Source organism: Zosterops lateralis, assembly GCF_965231275.1.
Source record: "Zosterops lateralis genome assembly, chromosome: 1".
Classification (NCBI taxonomy): domain Eukaryota; kingdom Metazoa; phylum Chordata; class Aves; order Passeriformes; family Zosteropidae; genus Zosterops; species Zosterops lateralis.
In genome coordinates this window covers 17,508,551-17,528,623 of record NC_139762.1, presented here as the reverse complement: position 1 = coordinate 17,528,623, position 20,073 = coordinate 17,508,551, and the positions used below count along the sequence as shown (strand labels likewise).

General features: G+C 38.2%; 1 protein-coding gene across 6 annotated transcripts in view; it reads left to right on the top strand.

Moving 5' to 3' along the window:
- The window catches only part of ACBD5 (acyl-CoA binding domain containing 5), a gene marked incomplete at its 3' end in the record, with an annotated part of 30,166 nt that extends 10,395 nt beyond the window's left edge, over positions 1–19,771 (top strand). For 4 of the 6 annotated variants that reach the window (XM_083867908.1, XM_083867906.1, XM_083867911.1 and 1 more), the window contains 8 exons: positions 6,852–6,989; positions 7,733–7,933; positions 8,651–8,757; positions 10,761–11,037; positions 12,260–12,459; positions 14,006–14,056; positions 14,342–14,451; positions 17,788–19,771. In XM_083867908.1, coding sequence (XP_083724034.1) covers positions 6,852–6,989; positions 7,733–7,933; positions 8,651–8,757; positions 10,761–11,037; positions 12,260–12,459; positions 14,006–14,056; positions 14,342–14,451; positions 17,788–17,800 — 1,097 coding nt within the window. Of the gene's footprint in view, positions 1–6,851; positions 6,990–7,732; positions 7,934–8,650; positions 8,758–10,760; positions 11,038–12,259; positions 12,460–14,005; positions 14,057–14,341; positions 14,456–17,787 lie in introns of those variants that run through there. The other 2 variants (XM_083867909.1, XM_083867907.1) reach the window with 1 other exon arrangement.
- Between the last annotated feature and the right edge of the window lie 302 nt (positions 19,772–20,073).

Here is a 20,073-nt window from a genome sequence, read left to right as displayed (position 1 = left end):
TAGATCAGGACGTAGATCAGTTAGTACAGGACTTTTGAAAAAAGTGAGCCTGTTCCTAATTACTATTTTCCAGGTAGAAATACTTTTCTTATTCTTAAAGTACAATATATTTGTGTTTCTTTAGATTGCATATGACTAGTTTATATTTTCAAATAGTTTTGTTTTCTCAAAGACCTTCTCAGGTTGTTTTCAACATCTTTCCTTTCTAAGGGGCCATTTGGTGGCTCTTTCTGCTTGTGTGTGAGCCTTTGCTCTGAAACACCCTGTTTTCTTCAAAAGCGCACTTTTTCATGGCTGTTTGACTTCAAAAATACTTGCTTAACAGATTTCCTTCCCTTTCCTTCCACCTTTCTTCACTAGGATTTTTACAGAACTCATTGTTGGTGATTCTTCTTAGCCATTAATAAGAAAAGAGAAAAGCTAAAATCCATGTTGCTCTGAACTGCAGTGCATTATTAGGTTCTGTTAGTGGCTGCACCATAATGAGGAGTTGCATTTGAGGCAGGAGAAGCTGCTGGTTGTGTGGGTGAGTGAGGTTTTTAAAATCCCATTCTTTAAACTTTTCTCCCCTTCTAGTTTCCAGTTATAAATTAACAGGTATAATCAAGATTACAAATGATACTCAGGCTAGTGTAAAACTTGCTATACTAATATTTTTTGTTAAAATATCAATAGTTTGGCCTTCAGAAGTGTCTAGAACATTCTCTCCAGCATTTGCTGCAGGATGGGATTATTATAGAAGATTAAGGGCTGGCCCAGCAAGTGTAAGTCAGTGGAGAGTCTCAATGAGATGTGGAATTAGTGTCTCAACAAGCCATGGCTTGTCCTGGTGCAGTCTATACCTGCTTCAGGCTTTACACACCAAATCTCAGCCTCCTTTGTGACTCTACTTCAAGCTGATGGCATTATGTCAGTGTTGTCTAACAGTGCTGGAAATCAGGGCAAAGCATCAGTGTAGCTCTAAGCCTTGAGCATTTCAACAGTTCCTCTCTCATGCAGAGGGATCAGAAAATACATTGCTACAGGGTGAGCAGCAAAGTATCCAAATGTGAAAATGTAAGATTAAAAATAGTTTCTTTCTAAGTGGAGGGAACTAATGAGAAGATTTCTTCCATGGAAAGAAAAGCTGATACGTATTGTGATTCATGCTGGGTTGAGTCAACAGTAACAGTTTTAGTGCATAGTTGGTTGTTGAACTTGGATTTTTTTTCCTCCAGCCAGACAAGATTTCCCTGCATTAAATGATAGTAAATGTCAAAAGCTCTTCCGTTTTAATAATTTAGAAGATGTACCCATTTGCTATAAAATTCTGGTGTCTTATATTTTAGCTGTCTTATTATAGTTAAGATCTTGTGATGAAAGAACTGGAAACTATTTCTCAGAGCACTGTTCTACAAAGACAAACTTCAAAGAAGCAGTGGATAGAGATGTGGGAGGCTGGGGAAGGACAGATGTAGGTAGTTGTGTCTTGATTGCTGTCAGAAAAGTGCCCAGTGGACACGGATTGGTGTTTCACATTTAACTTTGTATAGCAAAAATAATTAATTACAGCCTTTAAGATGCATGGAAAAGCCATTTGTTTTACCTCTGATGTTGTTTGATACAGGCTTTGTTCAGATGGTAGGCTTGGAGCAGATGGCAAGAGAATATGGCCTTGATGTTATTTCTTTTTTTTTTTTTTCCGGTGCAGGGCAAAACAATTTTTGGTTCAGGCTACAATGTGCGACTCAGCTGTGTGGCCTTGTGCTGTTTTCAAGCATAATTCAGTTTTCTTTATAGGGTTTTGAGTTCACTGTGCTTGGATTTTGTATTTTCTGGGACAAAACTCAAGAGTGTAATAATGCTCCTTCCTAGTTGCCATGCAAAGTGAAAGTTCCAAATGATGACTTTATCTCTTCTGCACAGAAAAGAGCTTATTAGCAAGTTTTGCTCCTCCCAGAAGGAAGTAGTATCAGGCTTGAGGATATCCTGGATCCTGGAATCCTTACTATGCTTTCAAGTCACAACATCTAAGAAGCAGCTGTTCTTCATGCTCATTCTCACATGTTGGCTGAGGTGCTGACAGAAAGCTGGCAGAGCCTGGATCCATTGCTCTTGCTGCACACGCACCGTGTAACCGAGCTGGGTGTGCCTGGCGGCCCTGGACATCCGGGGGCCTTTGTGGAGCTACCTGCCTCGCTGGGAATGCCTGTGGAGCAGCTGCTGTTCTTCCTGGCCTTCTCTCTGCCAGGAAATCCCAGACATGTTGTCCCTACTGCAGAAGGCTGAGGAGCATCAGGGATGAGGGAAATGTGTCCAAGTCATCCCCAAAACTTGGTGTCCTTATTTATATGGCACAGATTCTGAAAATGCTTGGGAAAAAGTACTGGCGATATGGATGGAGATGAGAAGCTCCTTAGATACTGAAAAGTGTAAAGGTCTGAGGTGACTAGTCAGTGATCCTAAGTACTGTACTTGCAAGTTAATATAAGTGTCTGAGAAGTTGCTGTTTTCTGTGTTTGTTCTTATCCACAGACTATTGTTTTAATGCTTGTTAAATTCATGAAACATGCTTGTGAGAAAATGGTAAATAAAGATATGAGTATTGTTGATTAAATTGTTTTATTAAATACAGAGGCATCTCTTGGAGTGCAACAGCTTGAAAAGCACATAAGCAGAGAGGGGAATGCTGACAAAACAAGGCTGTAGTCTTTTGCAGTATATTAAAAGAAAAATAAAAATTAGGAGAGCCTTTTTCTGTTATAATGTTTAGGAAGACTAAACTACAAAAAAAAAAAAAAAAAGGAAAACTATATAGAGGAAGATGTGGCTGCCCCAGTATGTGTGCTTAGGGTGTACATTTTTCAGAGAACTTGCACCAAATGCACTTAAATTTAAAAGAAATAAAACCGTAGTAGTTGAAGTAATGATTTTTAGATTTTTCAGTCTGCACTTCTGACAGACTCTTCTAAAATCTCTTTTTGTTTGTGATGGCTGCTTGTTTGAGTAGTGTAGAACAGATGTTACAGAGCAGACTGGGCCCTTGGAAATTTTCTTTGTAGTGTCCTGTATTAAAAAGAATGCAAGGAAATGAGGGAGCAGAAACTCTTGTTCTAGCTGAAGAGCTTATTGCTCCCAGATGCTTGCAGGTACCCCTTGTGTCTCGTGCAGTCACTCCTTGCAGTATTTTGGTACATCAGTTTCAAAACAAGGTGGGGATTTGTGTAGTCAAGTGTATTGGAAGCAGCAGAACATGGTTGCACAAACTTGGAATTAAAGCAGGGAGCCTACTTGGATCAGTAACAAGCATGAAACCATCAAGGGGTGATGACTAGAAAATAATTACAGTTACCTGATGATGAAAACAATTTCGTACAGCATATAGACTCCTTGAGACTTAACATAAACACAGGTGTGCAAGGGAGATCCCTATACAAGATGATAGAAGTGTAGATCATGGAAATAATCTTCTAGTGGTTAAGATTTTGCTGCTGTTGAGCAGATAATAAAGTTACAGTATTTAATGAAAACATGTAATTTTTATTAAACAGTGAGGGTGTACACAGCTAGCTACATGTTTTATTAAATCTTTCATGTGCTGTTGTAGACTGGCTCCTGATCGCTGGTATTTTCAAAGCATGTGAGAGGCTGTAGAACTTGTGTGAGGATGATACTGTGGTGTAGTGAGCTAACCATCAGTACAGCTCCAGCAGTGCATGTTAATTTTGTATAAGAATTACATGCCTGTTCATAAAACAGAAATAGAAGGCATTTGAGAAAAACCTGTTAGGCAAGGTTCTTTTTGTAAAATGACCTTCAAGCTGGGGCAGATCTACAGAGGCATTTAGGCTCTGAACTCCCACCTGGGTAACAAAAACGGCCTTGAAATATGTGGAGAGTTAAAAATCACGTACTTACTTTTGAGAAACTTATCCCCATTATACAGGTCATTGAGGAGAATTTATAAAGAAATATATTTAGAATGGCTTGTAGGAAATCCCTTGAGAGAGCTGACACTAGAAAATAAACATCTCGTGAAAGCTTGTAGAGAAGCTGCATGTCTGTTCCTCACATCCTTTCCATCTTGCCTTTTTTTTTTTTTTTGGGTCAAATCCTTCTTTCTCTTTTTAAGTTTTTACTGTGTACAGTTCCTACTATTTAGCATTAAAAACCCCAAGCCCACACCCCAGGCTTTTACAGAATAAACCTTCAATGGCTAAAAAGCAGACAGCTTTGATTTTAAAAATTGTAACAAATCTCACAGTTTGATGTTGTATGTAGTGAGATGAAAATAAGAGGAATTCTAGATCATCTAAAACAGAGCAGCAGAAAAAGCTACTACTATTTTGCATGTAGTTGAAGTGAGTGCATTAAATAAAGGGGTGAGGAGTGACTGGCTGGGATTAGCACAAACCAAGTAAGGTCTTAAAAGCTTGCTTAACTTGTGTCATTGACACTGAAGATATACATTCCTCAGGGAACAGCCATTAACCTACTAGCAGGGGATGTAGAAGTCACTGCTAGTTAGCTGTGCTTAGTCTTCAAACCTGTCACCCCAGGATTAAATTGAGGATTGACCATCATGGCTGGTTCCTTAGCAGATGCTCAGAGCAATGAGAATGACAGGCAGCCCGGATTTGCCATGTAGTAAAAGCAATTGGGGATGGACCTGAGGAGAGCAGTGTAAGGGTTCTGAGGACAAGCACACAATTAGGCCTGGTGTTTCAGGTGGCCAAACTCTGTGTAGGGTTGTGTTAGAGTCTGCATCAAAGCAGTGCCTCTTTATGGTCTCTGGGAGCTGTGTTGCCAAGAATGACTTTGTGGAAGAAATATGATCCTGATGCATTTCAGTTATTCGGGTGTCTTGTGATATGATACCATAAGTCTGTAACTGTTAATACATTCTCTCAGTTTCTCCTCTTAATTTAAATGTATGTGATAGATCACTTAGAAGTTTCCCCAAATGAATAATCTCCTTACTGCAAGTAAGTGAAGAAAGAACATGCTTGAATGTTCTAAAACATTCCTTCCAAAAAGAAAAGAAGTAAATCCTAGGAAAAATCGTATGGTGTAACTGGGGCTTTTTGCAAAATCTTTGGTGGGGTGAGCAGCTTTACAGTTCTAATTTGCTGTCACATCATAATGTTCCTCCTGGTTCTTGCCTTTCCTGTTTACTCCCACGGCTGGGTAGGACACATGGGGATTGTGTCTCCACCCCCTTGTTGTTAAAGGGAAGGGTGATGTGTGCCTTATGGTGCCAAGGGGGTTGAGTCTGTGCCTAGTGCTCATGTTGTGAGGACATAACTGCTGCCTTATCCTTCTTATGCTGCTGCTTCTCAGAAAATATTCTTGAGAACTGAGATTCACAATTCATGAAACACACTTGTGAAAAAAAAAAAAAAACAAACAAAACCGGGACTATGTTGGGATTTCTCTTTTGTGAAGCAAATTTCCATGCAAATAAGTAGTGTCCTTCTACAAGGAGAAAATGAGCAGGTGCCTTTTCTCTTGTAGTGTACAAGACAGACAATTGCTTTTCCAATTCTCATTTTACAACAAAGTAGGGTTTTTTTTAATCTTCAGCTAAGAAATGGATTAAATCAATCCAAAGCAGTGATGCAGGGTGCCCACAGAAACATTACCTTGCAATAAAACTAGGGTAAACTTAATATTTAACATACTCATTGTTACTATACAATAAGTTATTTTATATTTTTAATGTGTTGTGGATAAGCTTGGAAACTAGAGAAATGTGGGAAGGCTCTTCATTGAAAGGTTAAAGTAGAAAAAAGCCTTAGCTTTAAATTACTATGCAGCAAGAGGAAGTAGTGAAGCTGGTTTGGCAACTCCAGTGTAATTGGATATTATTTTGCTGTTTGATGTTAAGCCTAAATGTAGGAATAAATCCTTCAAGATTCTGACAAGGGAATGTAGAAATTATGCAAATGAAATGCTGTGATGACAATTAAAACAGTCAGATTTCAGCCTTGGAGCCAACACGTAAACTCCAGGTGTCTCACAGAAACTGTCCTCTCTTTGTACCTTTGTACTCTGTCCTAACATAGGAGGCTTAAATGATCATCAGGATGTATTCAACCATAACCTTTTTACAGGAGGTGGTAGAATTGTCCTTTATATACTTCATATTTTTAAATCTTTACCTTTCAGTTTTTTGTACAGTTACAGTAAATTGTGATCCTTGGAATGATCAAAGATGTGGAAAACAAGGATTTGGTAGTTACTTTGTCTATTTCAATATTTGTTTTTTAAAATATTTGTTTAAAAATGCTCAGTGTATATATTAATTTCATCAACTTTTTCACTGAAATCAGAGAATTTATTTTCATGTGTCATTTGTTAGGTAAAGATCTGTATAGACATGAGTCTTCTTACCATATTGTATTTATCTTATTCAGAATTCTGTTGTTCATATAATTGAATATAATGTTTCAAGATTTGCCTTTGAGCTGTGAACAGGTTTGAAACATTTCAGCTCAAAAATGAAATTCTGTTTAAACAGTGACTTCTGGGTTTAAAAGAGCAGGGCCACATCAGTCCCAGCTGCAGCTGTAACCTAAATCCAGTAATAGGCTTGGTCTGGTACTCCTGAAAGTGGCTGCAGTCTCTTCCCTGGGGGCTGCCTCAGAGTCATTGAGAATATCTGTACCAGCGGTCAGGCACTCAGTCATGGGCCACAAAAGAGAAACATTAAATCAGTTAATAAAGAGCTTACAGAAATAAGCTGCCATTATTTGGTACATCTTCTAATATGTGCTTTTGTAGATTTGTGACTGATAGTTTTGGGGGTGGTAGTGGTCATATATGTTTGTTTCCTTTAAAATACATCTTTTTTTCTTTGCTTTTTTCCTTAGATCTTAGTAATGTTATGAATTCCACTCCAAATATAAAAGCTGTAAATGGAAAAGCTGAAAGCAGTGATAGTGGAGCAGAATCAGAAGAAGAAGGGCTTCGTGAAGAGGAAGAAAAAGAACTGCAGATAAATGGAAAGGGTAAATTTTCTGGACCATTGTATCTCCCAAGTTTGTTATTAGCCACATAAGTAGCAGAAAATACCAAATTATCATGAATGTTGTACTTTTTCAAGGGAATTAGATGCAAATACATGTGAATGCATATGTGAAAGATGTCTGTGTTTCAGCCTAGGCTGTAAGAATTAAAACCAGTACAAATTTGCAAGCTATGCCATATGATTTTCAACTTGCCTAGCAAGTTCTGTCAAAAGGTTATCTAAATATTTATACCCTGCATTGTTTTGGGTTTTGTTGCCAGTGTTTTTTGTAAGAGCTATGAATGGCTACATGGCCTGCAAGAGTAGAATTGAAAATTACTTTTTTTTTTCCCAAAGAAAATAAAACAGAACTTTCAGTGAGATTAATTTAAATGGTCTATAAAAAAATGGATGCTGAAATAACAGCATCTAGTGAAAACCAAATGAAATTACATATTTAGAATTCTATACAAATTCTAAATAATTCTATAAAATTCTATACAAAGGACATTAGGATTATTATTTAGTTTTGAAGAGACACTTACTTTGGATTTACTTACTTATGTTTAAGTATCTGCTCTTTATGCTTTTTACAAGAGCAGAACAATACAGGAGTATTTACATGTTTTGTTCTGCAGATACATTATACATACCGTCCTTTAGCAAGCCAGCTGCTTGAAGAAATACGGTTGGAACTATTAGGTATAGAGCTTTCTCTTTGCAAAGTTTTCTTTTCTTTTACAGATTATAAGAATGTGAAACCCGAATCAGCAGCTGCTAAGGATTTGGAAGGTATTGTTAGTAATGGCTGTTACAAGGATAGCCATATCCCAGATATGCAGAATGGCATCCAGACCAAATCTGCCTTGAATGGCTTGAACCCAGAGGAAGAAACAAATAAAACGGAGCCAAGCCTAGAAGTAGCTCATAACTCTGCTCACCAAGGTATTGTCCTTCCAAGACCATGTTTTCATTTGCACATGTTTTTCATGAAAAATACTCTTTTCTTGAAAGCTTAATCCCAGGATTCAGAGACTAGCAATGGTGTCTTTCAGCTGCAGAAATCTGAAGACAGAATACTAAAACTAATTAATTCCAGTTAAAAATAAGGCTTTCTTTTACTTTCTCATATAGAGAGATAAATTCAGAGACAGAGAGTCCTAAACCCACAGAAATAGAAGTGTTTTCTTGTTAATATCATTATGCTACCTATGCAAATACTATTTGCCTTTGGAGTTGAATTTGTAGTAAAACAAAAATCACTTATATCTGGTTTATCATTCTGAAAAGCTGAACATTTTATAAATACCAGTTTGTTGAAACTGGGATCTGAATATATACTTTTAATACTAATGTAACTTTAGGCAAAACTGCTTTATACTGAGCTTAGGAAGGAGACTGTAATGAAAAAGGCAAAATTAAAATTTATAATGCAGAAATGTCAATATGAACTACAGTTTTCCCACTGATAATGGTTTCCTGTAATTCCTAAATAATATAACATCTTTATTCAGAATCTAGGTTTAGGATGACAGTTGTAGATAGAAGGGTCATGAACTGATGCTCACCTACACATTTTAACTGACTGCTTTAGTCTTTGCCAGGTTTGGCTCAACTGGCTCACATTTACAAAGCCTGTGTGCTATCCCTCTTTCCCTACAGGTGCAAGTGAAGAGAATACTGAAGAGATCTCAGCAGCTCAGCACTTAACCAGTGATTCAGACAGTGAAGTTTATTGTGACTCTATGGAGCAGCTTGGACTAGAAGAGGTAGGGGTTTAGTATTCCTGGGTGTATTTTGAAGCTGGTATGCTGCTTATTTTTAATAGATTCCTCTCAATCAAGTGAACATTGACATGCAGAGGTGAATGACGTGGCTCATGCATGCTGTCCTTCTGTTTGAACTATAGGGATTTGTTCCTTTCATTGTCAGCATTTTACAACTCGGTTACTGCTGATCTAAAAGCCTTGAAGCCTTCAGAGAATTTATGTAAGGAGAAGGCTTCAAAAACAACAGTACAAAGGAACAATAGTCAAAAAAAGAAAAACAGTATAAAGAAACTTAAGGTCTGTATCCACAAATTAATGTAGGGTCTCATAACATGTAGGGACCAGAATTCAGCTATTTTTAAGGAATGGCAAGTATCTTTGTAACAATTCACTTTTGCTTAGTTTTTTTTCTGGCCTGATGACTTCTGCGCTTGTTTCTTAGAATAAATAAAGAATAAGCATTTGCAGGTGGCCTGTAGGCCAGTGCCTGCAAGTGGCCTAGGTCTAAAGCAGTGAGGGATTACAAAGATTTCTGTGTTCTCTTGTATTCTCTTCAGTCATAATGTACACCTCTGACTTCCTATAAAAGGTGAGCACCAACTGTGCTGCCATAGCTTTGACTGGATTTGTGCTCCTGCTGATTATTACTCATAGCTGTAGACTTTGTTGGCTTTCTGGCCTAGACCTCCTTCAGAGGCTCAGGTTAAGTGTGGGCTTTGTAGGCTGTACTCAGACACCTTGTTCCCTGGTTCTGGAGAGAAGTGTGTGAATGGTGCCTGGGATCAGAAAGGCCAGTAAAGCACTTGAATATTGCTTTGATATTGATAAGAGAATATCATTCTCTTGTCTCCCTCATTCCTGAGTATGTAGGGAATTAGTTTTAACAAATCAAAATTCTGCTCAGTAATGAGGCATGTTGGGAAATGTAATTTGATAGAAGTGCTGCAAGCTGTCTTATCTAGCTGATTTCCCAATCTTGTGTGTCGTTCAAGCTTGTTTGACATTCTTTAATTGAAGTGGGTGGATAATTTGTCAGTTTCCCAACCTGCACGAGGAAAGTTCTAGCTTTGCACAAATAACAAATGTTTAGCTATATGTAAATAAATACACAAGTAGAACTACAGGTGAGTAAGTTCAAACTAGAAGAAGTTCACCTAAGAAATATAGCTGTTTCTTGGAAAAGATGTAGCCAGCACTCTGCCCTTCAGTTCTGATGACCCAGAACTTCTATTTGACAATTTTGGGCAGCAGTTTCCATTTCTCTGCTCCCACTTTTGGTTATTTTGGCTTCTCCATGAAGTTCTTCTTCAGCTGAGGTCCCCAGTCTACTTCAGCATATCTTTGTGCAAGGGCCTGTCCTTGCCCTGTGCCAAGGGCTGCTTGAACCACCCACCAAGAAAGTCCCAGTGCAGAACCTGAACAGCACCATCCTTTTTTTACTGTCTTCCTGCAGTACCACCGGCTTTGAGTGAGAAGTTGATAGAATACTCTGCTTTTCCGTTGTTTGGTGTGAGGTACAGGTGCAGCCAAGCTGCTTGGAGCAGGCTGTTGATGAGCTGCATGCTCCCTTTGCTGTAAGTGCAAACACTGCCTACCCAAGGCTGCTGACACCATTGGGCCTTCTAACTGTGGCTCCCAAATTCAAGGGAAGAGACTGTTTCACTGTCTAGGAAGTAAGTTTTACAGAGGAAAACTGAATGGTTTTAGATCTTAATGTTCTATTTTGGTAATTATTGAGTATTAGTTTATCTTGGAAATCTCTAAAGAAATTCCTGTGGTATCACTGTTATGAGATCTGCCTGAAATGCCTTCTCAATCTGAAAATTACATTTAAACAATAGTAAGTATATTCTACAGCAAAACAACTGCTCCCCTTAAAAGAAAAGTTGTAATTCTGAGCAAAGTATTTTCTTAATGTGAAAGTAACGATGATATTTTTTCCTTTTTAATGTTTAACTGTAATATTTTACAGAATTTAATTACTTGCTAATGTTAATTTGTAGCCCTTGGAGATCATCACATCAGCTAAAGGATCTTTAAAGCATTCATCCCATTTCTTGGATGTAGATCACAGTCTTCTGTTAGAAAACACGGATTTTCCAAGGCGCACTTGCGTGACTTACGGGAATCTCCAACCTGGAAGTACTGGAGAGGGAGTAGCTGAAGAACAAGGTGAAGTCAAATGTGGAGGAGAAGATGGCAAAGCCAATAATGGGGGTCCTCACAAGGAGAAAAAAGGTGGAGAAAAAGCAGATTTCTACAGTGTCAGAAGAGGGAGAGGTACTGTGACCCTGCATTTGTATTCCTCACTGCCATAAATTACTGGTGTCTGAGAAGCACCTGTCAGCACTGTCCAGTGGGACAGTCATGTGTATAGTGCTTCTGCTCTTCATAATAAAAATAGATAACAAAATGCCTATTACAGTGGGTAACTTATACTCCAGCTGCTGCTTATGGCACTTGGGTTTTTAGAAATGTAATCCTCAAAACCAGTCTGTGCCTGAGAGGAGTTTCTTTAGAAGTTACCTACTTATTATTAAATACATATGCATTTATATCTCTGTGGTGGTTTATTTGAAACCATGGAATGCCACGGAAAGATATCAGTGACATACTGTTTTGTATATAATGGGAGTGTTAGCCACACCTTTGAGTGATCCTGATACTATTCATTATGATTCTGAAAACTTAATGATTCTTAATCACATAATAGCCCAGATGTTCCTTTTAAGTTGGACTGCTGCACATTTTAATTCCATAATACTTCTAATACTGTCACCTACGAGCTGCAGCACATTCCAGTGGTATGGTCTGTAATGTGTAATCTGTAACTGATAAAATAAGTTTTTCTTGTACCAACCAAAAAAAGGCAAAAAGTACTTTATTTATATATAGCATGCCTTTTTGTATAGCACCTATAAGTGATCAGATGGAAAATTTAAAAAGAAAATCCAGATAAAAAAATTATGGTGAAAACTATTACAAAGAACATACTATAGTTAACTATCTCCTCTCTTTTGTTACTTTATTGAAGTTTACTACTTACAGGCAGAAACATGACAGGCTAGTGATAGTTGTATCTAGTTTAAGGGAGTATTGTAGATTTCAAATAATTATCTTTTCCCATCACTGTATTCCAGTGATCTTTGTTTTCCAGCTGGAGACTTTGCCAAACTTAAAACACATACTAAGACAGATTTTACTTTTTGCTGGGGTAGAATTTACTGCTGAACTTGACTGGTTGTGTATTAATAGCTTTTTCTAAATGTTCTTGCAGTTCTAGGAATTTGAATGATACTAATACTCTAAGGCTATAGGGAAGCATCTCAGGCAACATTTCAGTGACTTCCCAATGCTGCTGAACTGTCTGAATATAGCCTGTGACAAGGAGTACCACACTGCTGGGTGAAAACCGAGGGAGAAAACTGAACTGTTAAACATTTTTAGTGGAGCTGTAGCCCATTCTGTGTTTTGTGTTTCTCTTTTCCCTCCCTCACACCAGGGCACAGACTTCAGCCTTTAGGGGACGGCTCCCAGGGTGGCCAGATGGGCAGTGGAGGGGACGGCGAGCGCTGGGGCTCCGACAGAGGCCCCCGGGGAAGCCTCAATGAGCAGATCGCAGTGGTGCTGATGCGGCTCCAGGAGGACATGCAGAATGTCCTGCAGAGGCTACATATGCTGGAGGCTGTTGCAGCGTCACAGGTACTATTCTTTGGAGTTATTTGATCACCTTTTATTTAATGTCCTTGGATTCTTTTTTTTTTTGTGCTTTTTCAGATTAAAATTTTTGACAGTATTTTCTTCAACTGTCAAGATGTTTCAGTTACATTCTGTAGTTGAGTTCAACTTAAAATTTCCTACTGGTACCTACTCTCAGGAGCACAGTTCAGAATTCTGGTACATGTAAGCAAAATCATGCGTTTTTGACTTAGAAGTTAGCCATATGTTATTTCACTGATTTCTGATCAGACTGATCTTAGCCATAGTTATTGATACACATTATGTGGGCTCTATATGGAGAGTCCACAGTTAATGTCCATAGTGCATGATCCCAGAGAATTCAAAACATTTTCAAAGAAAGTGAGAAATTATCTTATTCTTTCAGATGGTAAATGTTCACAGGCAGAACTTCAGATTCCATTTTTCACTTAGCAAAAGACTTGATTGTTCACAGCTTTCTTTCCTTGTGAAGTAATCCAGTTTTATTGGAATTGTACATCATGTCCTCATCCAGCCAGTAGAACTCTTAAGCAAGTGTAGATATTATTGATACAGTGTTTCTTTTTCCTTCTGTTTCAATAGAACATGTTGTGAGTATAGTTGAACCATCAACCTGGAAATGTTTGGTTTTGTTTGATTTGCTGATATATTTTGATCTGCATTCTGCAGATCAGCAAGCTGTACAAGCAGTATCCTATGGGATGCACATACTCCAAATCTAAGGCAATCACAAAGAGGATTTATTAAAACCATAATTTTGCTGCATCACAGATATTCAAGAATCTAATGTTTGGTTAAATAGATTGATTTTCTGTCTTTGCCTGAGCAATACAAGAAGTAGTAAAAGATTCTTCCCCAGCAGTTCGTGCTGTGCTTGCTGTCCTTACCTAAGGAGAAACAGAAGCTTCTTTTTCATGCTTACGTAAATTAAAAAAGACCTAGAAAACCAGCTGGTTTGCTTTTGTGGAAGCACCACAGGTAGTGTATGGGAATAGTCTTAAAGAGATTCTGGTACTTCCATTTTCAGGATTGCCTGGAAGACATGGAACAGAGTGTTCTCTTTCCTTTATGGTGTTAGACATGCCTGTAGCTGTAGCCCAGGGCAAACTAAAACAGCGTTTTTGACCTTAGTAGAGACTGGTGTTGAGACATGCAAACAGGCAAATTAAGTTGCTGTGATTTCTGCTCCGAGTTGGAACTGGGACTAGACTAGAGTTGAGAAAGTTGCAATGACAGATTGAGCAGGTGAGCCTTCAAAAACTGTAAAGAGGTCCAGTAAGTGACATTGATTCATTTTCTAAGACACAGAGAAGTGATAAAATTACTATGAAGAGTAGTGGAAACATGAGAGGTAAGTTAGCAGCTGTGTGGGGTCACATGGGAGTGGTTCTGTGCATTAAACTGTGATATATACAGATTGCAAAGCCATCACAAGATGAAAAAAAGTCGTATTATTGTTTTTTGAAGATGAAAAAATGTAATTGCAGTTTCCTCTTCTATACTTACCAGCCTTTGTTTGTATTTAAAGGCAAAATCTGCAACACTACAGTCAAATTACCAGCCTGCCTCCTCTGTCAAGGTAAAATACTGTTTTTATGATGTGCAAAAAGTGTGAACTGTGAAAAAAGAGGAATTTGAATATTTTATCTCTAGCTCTTGGTATCTGCCTTTTGTATTGTCTCTTCCTTGACTAGAAGATAAAAAAAATCTCTGTCTGAGAAAACTACTTGATAGATTAATCTTTTCTTCTGGTCTTACTATTATTTTCTTTGGTACTGTAGCATTTGAAGTAATGAAAAGTATACAGGTGGTATTCAATATGTGCACACAGATTGCTGACTGGAATTTTTTCTGTTTTCCTTAGAAACCATCGTGGTGGCCCTTTGAAATTTCTCCTGGTATTTTAACTTTTGCTATTGTATGGCCATTTATTGCCCAGTGGTTGGTACATGTGTATCACCAAAGAAAGAGAAGGTAAAGATGTGCATTCAATACACTGTCTGTCACCTGTTTAAACCAGTAGGTAATAAATATTATCATGTTATTTAGACAGGACAGAAAATTCTTTGCCTTGAAAATTTGTCAGTATGAGAAAGTATTGGTTAATCTGACTTTATATGTAGTATGCTTTATATATGGCAATTTATGTTAAATCTGTGAAATGTGATACAAGATAAGTAATTTTGAGCATACACAAGTGTGTGAGGCTGGATAGTTTGGAAGCATTTCCATAACATTTTTTGATCCTCTCACTCCTCATATTCTCTTGAGCCATTTTCACTGCTTCTAGACTTTCTCCTCCTGTTGTGTCTCGAGAATTTTATTTCCTATCACATCCTTTGTAAAGTGCCATCTGTCACCTATATTTAACATCCACTTACTTATGATATTTTTGTAACATCTACCTTGACTTCCTTCAGCTGAAGGACAGTTGTACTCTGATCTTGTCTTTTCTCAGCTCTCTAAGCATCAGAAGATCAAGTGAGTGTTCTCTAGATACTGTCTGGTTACTTCAGCATCACACCTGATTTTGTTAGCTTAGTATGTTCTTGGCTTTTACATTTTTCCTCTGTCAGAGTGCAGAGTTTGCATGTGTGCGGATCTTAGGAGAATTAGCTGAATTTGCTGAAGCTTTTTAATGTTTGCTAGTTTTCATGGTATAGTTTTCTCTCCTGTGGTAAATCACAGAAACACAGAGTGGTTAAGGTTGAAGGAAAGCTCTGCAGGTCATCTGGTCCAATATCCCTGCTCAGCCAGGGACACTTAGAAGCCAGTTGCCTAGGACTGTGTACAGGCAGCTTTTGATTATCTCCAAGGAGGGAAACTCCATCACCTCCCTGGGCAACATGTGCCAGTGTTTCTCTCTCCTCAGAAATGCTCCAGTCCTTTGATCATCTTTGTGGCCCTTTGTTGGACTCTCTCCAGTTTGTCCATGTGTCTCATGGAGCCAGAAGCAGACAGAGCACTCCAGGTGTGGCCTCTCCAGTGCTGAATAGAGAGGCAGGATCACCTTGCTCACCCTGTTGGAAGGGATAATGCAGGAAGGGATAATGTTGGAAGGGAAGCCTGTAACATCATTGGCCTTTGTTGCAAAGGCACTTTGCTGGCTCATGTTCACCGTGGTGTCCACCAGGATGCCCAGATCCTTTTCTGCCAAGCTGCCTCCCAGCTGGCACATACTGATGCCTGGAGTAATTTCTCCAAACAGTGCCAGACTAAGCACTTCCCCTTGCTGTATTTCATAAAGTTCCTGTCAGCCCATTTTTCCAGCCAGCTGTAGTCCCTCTGGATGGCACCACCACCCTCTGGCATATCAGCCACTCCCAGTTTTGTGTAATCTGCAGTTTTGCTGAGGGTGCACTCCAGCCCGTCATCCAGGCGATTGCTAAAGGTGTTAAACAGGATTGGCCCCAGTAGGGACCCCTGGCATTCACCACTAATTACTGGCTTCCAACTACACTCCTGTCACTGATCATGGCTCTCTGGGCCCAGCCCATGGCTTTGTAAACAACACAGTGCCCACAAAGGCTGCAGATCTGCCAGGGAGCTGCCCTGGCTCAGAGCTGTCAGCTGCACTGTCTGATGAAACCACAGATTGCAGTACTGAGGCTTTCAGGCAGTTGTGCATTTTGATCATTCTTTGCACTAGCAAATGGAAATTTCCCCTTGTCAGCAAGGATCAATTTGGGATATTTTAAATCAAAACTATTTTTTTTTTAGTATTTTACTCAAAGCAGCTATGAACTTCAGTGTTCTGCTTAATTGCTCTTGCCATGGCTTGTGTTATCTGTCTCTCTCTGAACAGTGTGCTGTTCTTGAAAATCTTTTTTGATATTGTTCTGACCACCTTCAATTCAGCCACAGGTTTAGACAGAAATCAGTTTTTAGAAAAGCACCTTTTCCAGCAATTTTTCCAGTATATTGTCCTAGTGATTCAGTGCTTCTATGAATAAACACATGGTACATTACTTTTAGTTTGGATTAGTCTAGCTTCAGTTTGCCTCCATTGGATTTTCCTTATCTTAATGCAGTTGACAAAGAGTCTGTGATGTGTTTTCCATGGTTATTTTGCTATCACCAGGTCATCTCATAATCTCTTGCTTAAACAAAACAAATGGAGCAACTGGAATTTCATTTTAAATTTGTTTTCCAGTCTCAGAATGATTCTTGTGGCTCATTGCCAAATGCTTCAGTTTTTCAACATTCTTTTTGAGTTTTGGACATCAGGATTTGTACTAGTGGTAATAGCAGTGTCAGTGTGAAACACAGAGATAGCATAGCCCCATGTTTTGTTTACTCATTCATGTATTGTTTTGAAATGAACTCCAATAACAGAAACAGCTAAAGAATTTTCTGTGTTCTTGAGGTTTTCTGTGTTTGAAGAAGTCTACTCATAGACAGAGCTTAAGGACTGTGTGCTTCTATAGCATGTTTCTGTCTGGAGTTCTGTCTCCTTTAACAGTGTGTAGGAAGCTGATCAAGTACACTTAGTGAGAAAATGGAATTGCAAAATAAGTCCTTCTCTCCTGTCCCGTGGCCAGTTTCAGCTTATGCTCTCTTAAGGTGTGTGAGCTCTTAGGCAATAGCTGTTCACAGTACCTGCATTGACCCTGTGAACTTTAAGTTTTAAATTACATTAACTGTCCCTGCAGCAGAAACCATGAGTCTGTACTACCATGCAAAGTTGTCTCATGCTGCAGCTGTGGAGCCATGACTTCGAAACTCTTCTGCACAGCGTAACAAATTCCATGTAACTGGTGGAGGGACAGCCAAGACCTTTGTATTTAGCTCTTGGCCCTGGGCAGGAGTAGCTTAGCTCCATCCCAGCACCCCTTAACCTGTCCCCTGTTCCTTCATGGGGAACTTAATGCTGAAATCTGGGTACTTGTACTGGAGCCTTCACCAAGAAGGCTTGAAAACCTGAATCCTGAGGGCTCTAAACCCAGATAGAAATACATTTTCATAATAATAAAAGTTATCTAGATTCAGCTTGATTTTAGAACCATCTAATTGTAAGTTTTATGGAGTCTTGGGGAAAACAGCTTTTAACTGTTGCTCTGCTGAGCCAACATACCACTGACACAGAGTCAGGATTTTGGGACAGCAGAATTGAGTTTGCAGCTCCAAATTCTTAGTGAATTTTCTCCTTCTTGGTGTAAAAGGGCAAATTTTCAGGTATCTTGAAGCCCTGTAGTGTTTTATTGGAATGGGAACCTTTCACATGTAACCTTAATTTGTTTGTTTAGACAAATGAAAAATCATCTCATATGTGAAGGTACATTAAACTAATTTATTTGTTTCCTCTTCTAGAAAACTGAACTGAGAATTCAGGACTAAGGACTTCAAGGAGAAGATGGCCCTAGAAAACAAAGGAAGTCTGAATTCTCATAGAATCTCAGAATTTGGGATGATCTTCCTTATGTTACAGTAATATTTTGTACTACCTTTGAGCTAAATGTTTAAGGACTAATATTATTGAAACTTGAATGATTCACAGCTCCTAGGTTACAAATAAATTTATTAATTCCATCCTCAAAACCATATGAACAATAATTATTTTGGAATGTGCTTGTGGATGGGCCTTCAGTAATTACTGGCCTTGCTGATGTCAGTTGATGAGGAGAATAACATCTCTGTAAAAGAATAAGTGAAAATATGTAAAACTGTCACTTTAACATTGAAATAATTTTACAATCTCAAGATCCCTGCCTGTTTTTCCACAGCATTACATATTACCAGGTGAAAGCTGTAAAAAAGTATAAATTCAATACATTGTAAGCTGTTGGAAAAATACAGTGTAGCTCTGAGGAATTAAACTTGTTATTTTTGCTGCTAAACTAGTGTGGGGCAATTTCCATATAAATTGGTCAGAAATGAAGTTGAATCCTTCACTGATCCTGTAAAATTGTAAAGAAGATTTGAGAATTTGTATATATCCTGAAAGTTAGAGCCATTAATAACAGGGGAACTGTCAAATACAAGTTTGGAAACAGCATGTGGTATAAGGGATCCATGTAAAGAGGCTGCACCTTATCTTTTTAACTTTCATAACTGTATTCTTGTTGACAACAGCTTATTTTAACTGAAATGCATAGTTTAGGCACAACGTGCTTTAAAATGAAATGAAAACTAGCTCAGTAAGTCTAGCTCTAAGCTTTTAAAAAGCTCAGTGCACTGTAAGTTTTCTGTTGGCAGTTAAAGATTTAATCTATTGTGGATTTTCCCCAGGTCTCATCATGAAACATATCAATTTTGGAATGTCTCTCTTATCCTTCAACTTCCTCTTAGAAAAAAACCTTTTCAGCTAATTTTGGAGCTGATATTTTTCTTTTCCCCACAGAATATTTATTAACGCATATACAGATAGAGGTACAACCTCATGAAGTTTGCTTGACAAAAGAATGCTTTACACTTAATTTTAAAATAAATTCATATATAAGCTGTCTAAATCTCTGGAAAATGTAAATGCACTAAAATTAGATTTGACAGAAAACTTACAGTTTGCTATAAAGAATTATATCACAACATAATCCATGTTTAAGCTCTGAATCTTCAGAAATTTCACCATTATTGATGTGCTTTCATTTTCCACCAGGACTACATCCTACAAATAATTTTTAAGGAAAGTTGTTTTGGTCCTTCCTGAAAATCTTTTATAATTTGGAAAACATTTTTCATATAAGCTACACTGTATAGAAATATAATCACAGAATTTAATGTTGGTTTTACCAGAGAAATTTTAATCTTGTTTTTTAGTTATGTGCAGATTTTTTTAGTTACTTTTCCCCTCTTCTGATTTTCTTACTGTAAATCTGAATTAAAAAATAAAATGGCTGTAACCTCTTTGACGACTGCTGTAACATGCAGATGGTTTCATGTGCCAGAGATGAGTTTTGGCATGAGATGTACTGAAAACTCAGGTTTGAACAAAGCTTATCCTGGAAGGGAAGTTCTGCTGGGACCTGAAGCCATTGTGCCTGAGCTTAAAATCCCTGAAGCGATTGATTTCTTATCATAAGGGATAGAAATCATACAGGAAAGGACACTCAAGCTTGAAGGTCACATGAAAACCCAGCCTCCTGAGGGAGCATGTCTTCTGCCAGGACAAACCACCCTGGAGTGCCTCCCACAGCTCAGAACCATGTCACCTGGAGGGGTCGAGCTCTTAGAGGCGGGACAAACATTCCCAATGGTACTTAATTGTTAACCTCCCCCTGAAATAAATGTAGGCTTGTACTATCCTTGTTATTTATTCATATTTCAATAAATCAATCCCTTAATATTTTGTATTTTATCTTGAACTTAATAATTACTAAAAGCTGTACATCAGATGCTGTGACTGTACACAAGAGCCTGCTGGCTTTATCATGAAGAATCAGTCACAACCTGAAAGTTGTAATACAGAACATCACTTGAGTAACAATTTACTTGTGACTCAGAACTGGGCCTGTCTCATAGTATTATAGGATAACCTGAACAGGTTCCTAGTTGGCAGGTATTTCAGCTTAAAAGTAAGGAAAACTGGTGGTTTTGATTTTTTATCTTTTGCCCCGGTACAAAGAGAGACAGCTTTGACATGGAGGCAGTAGCATAAGC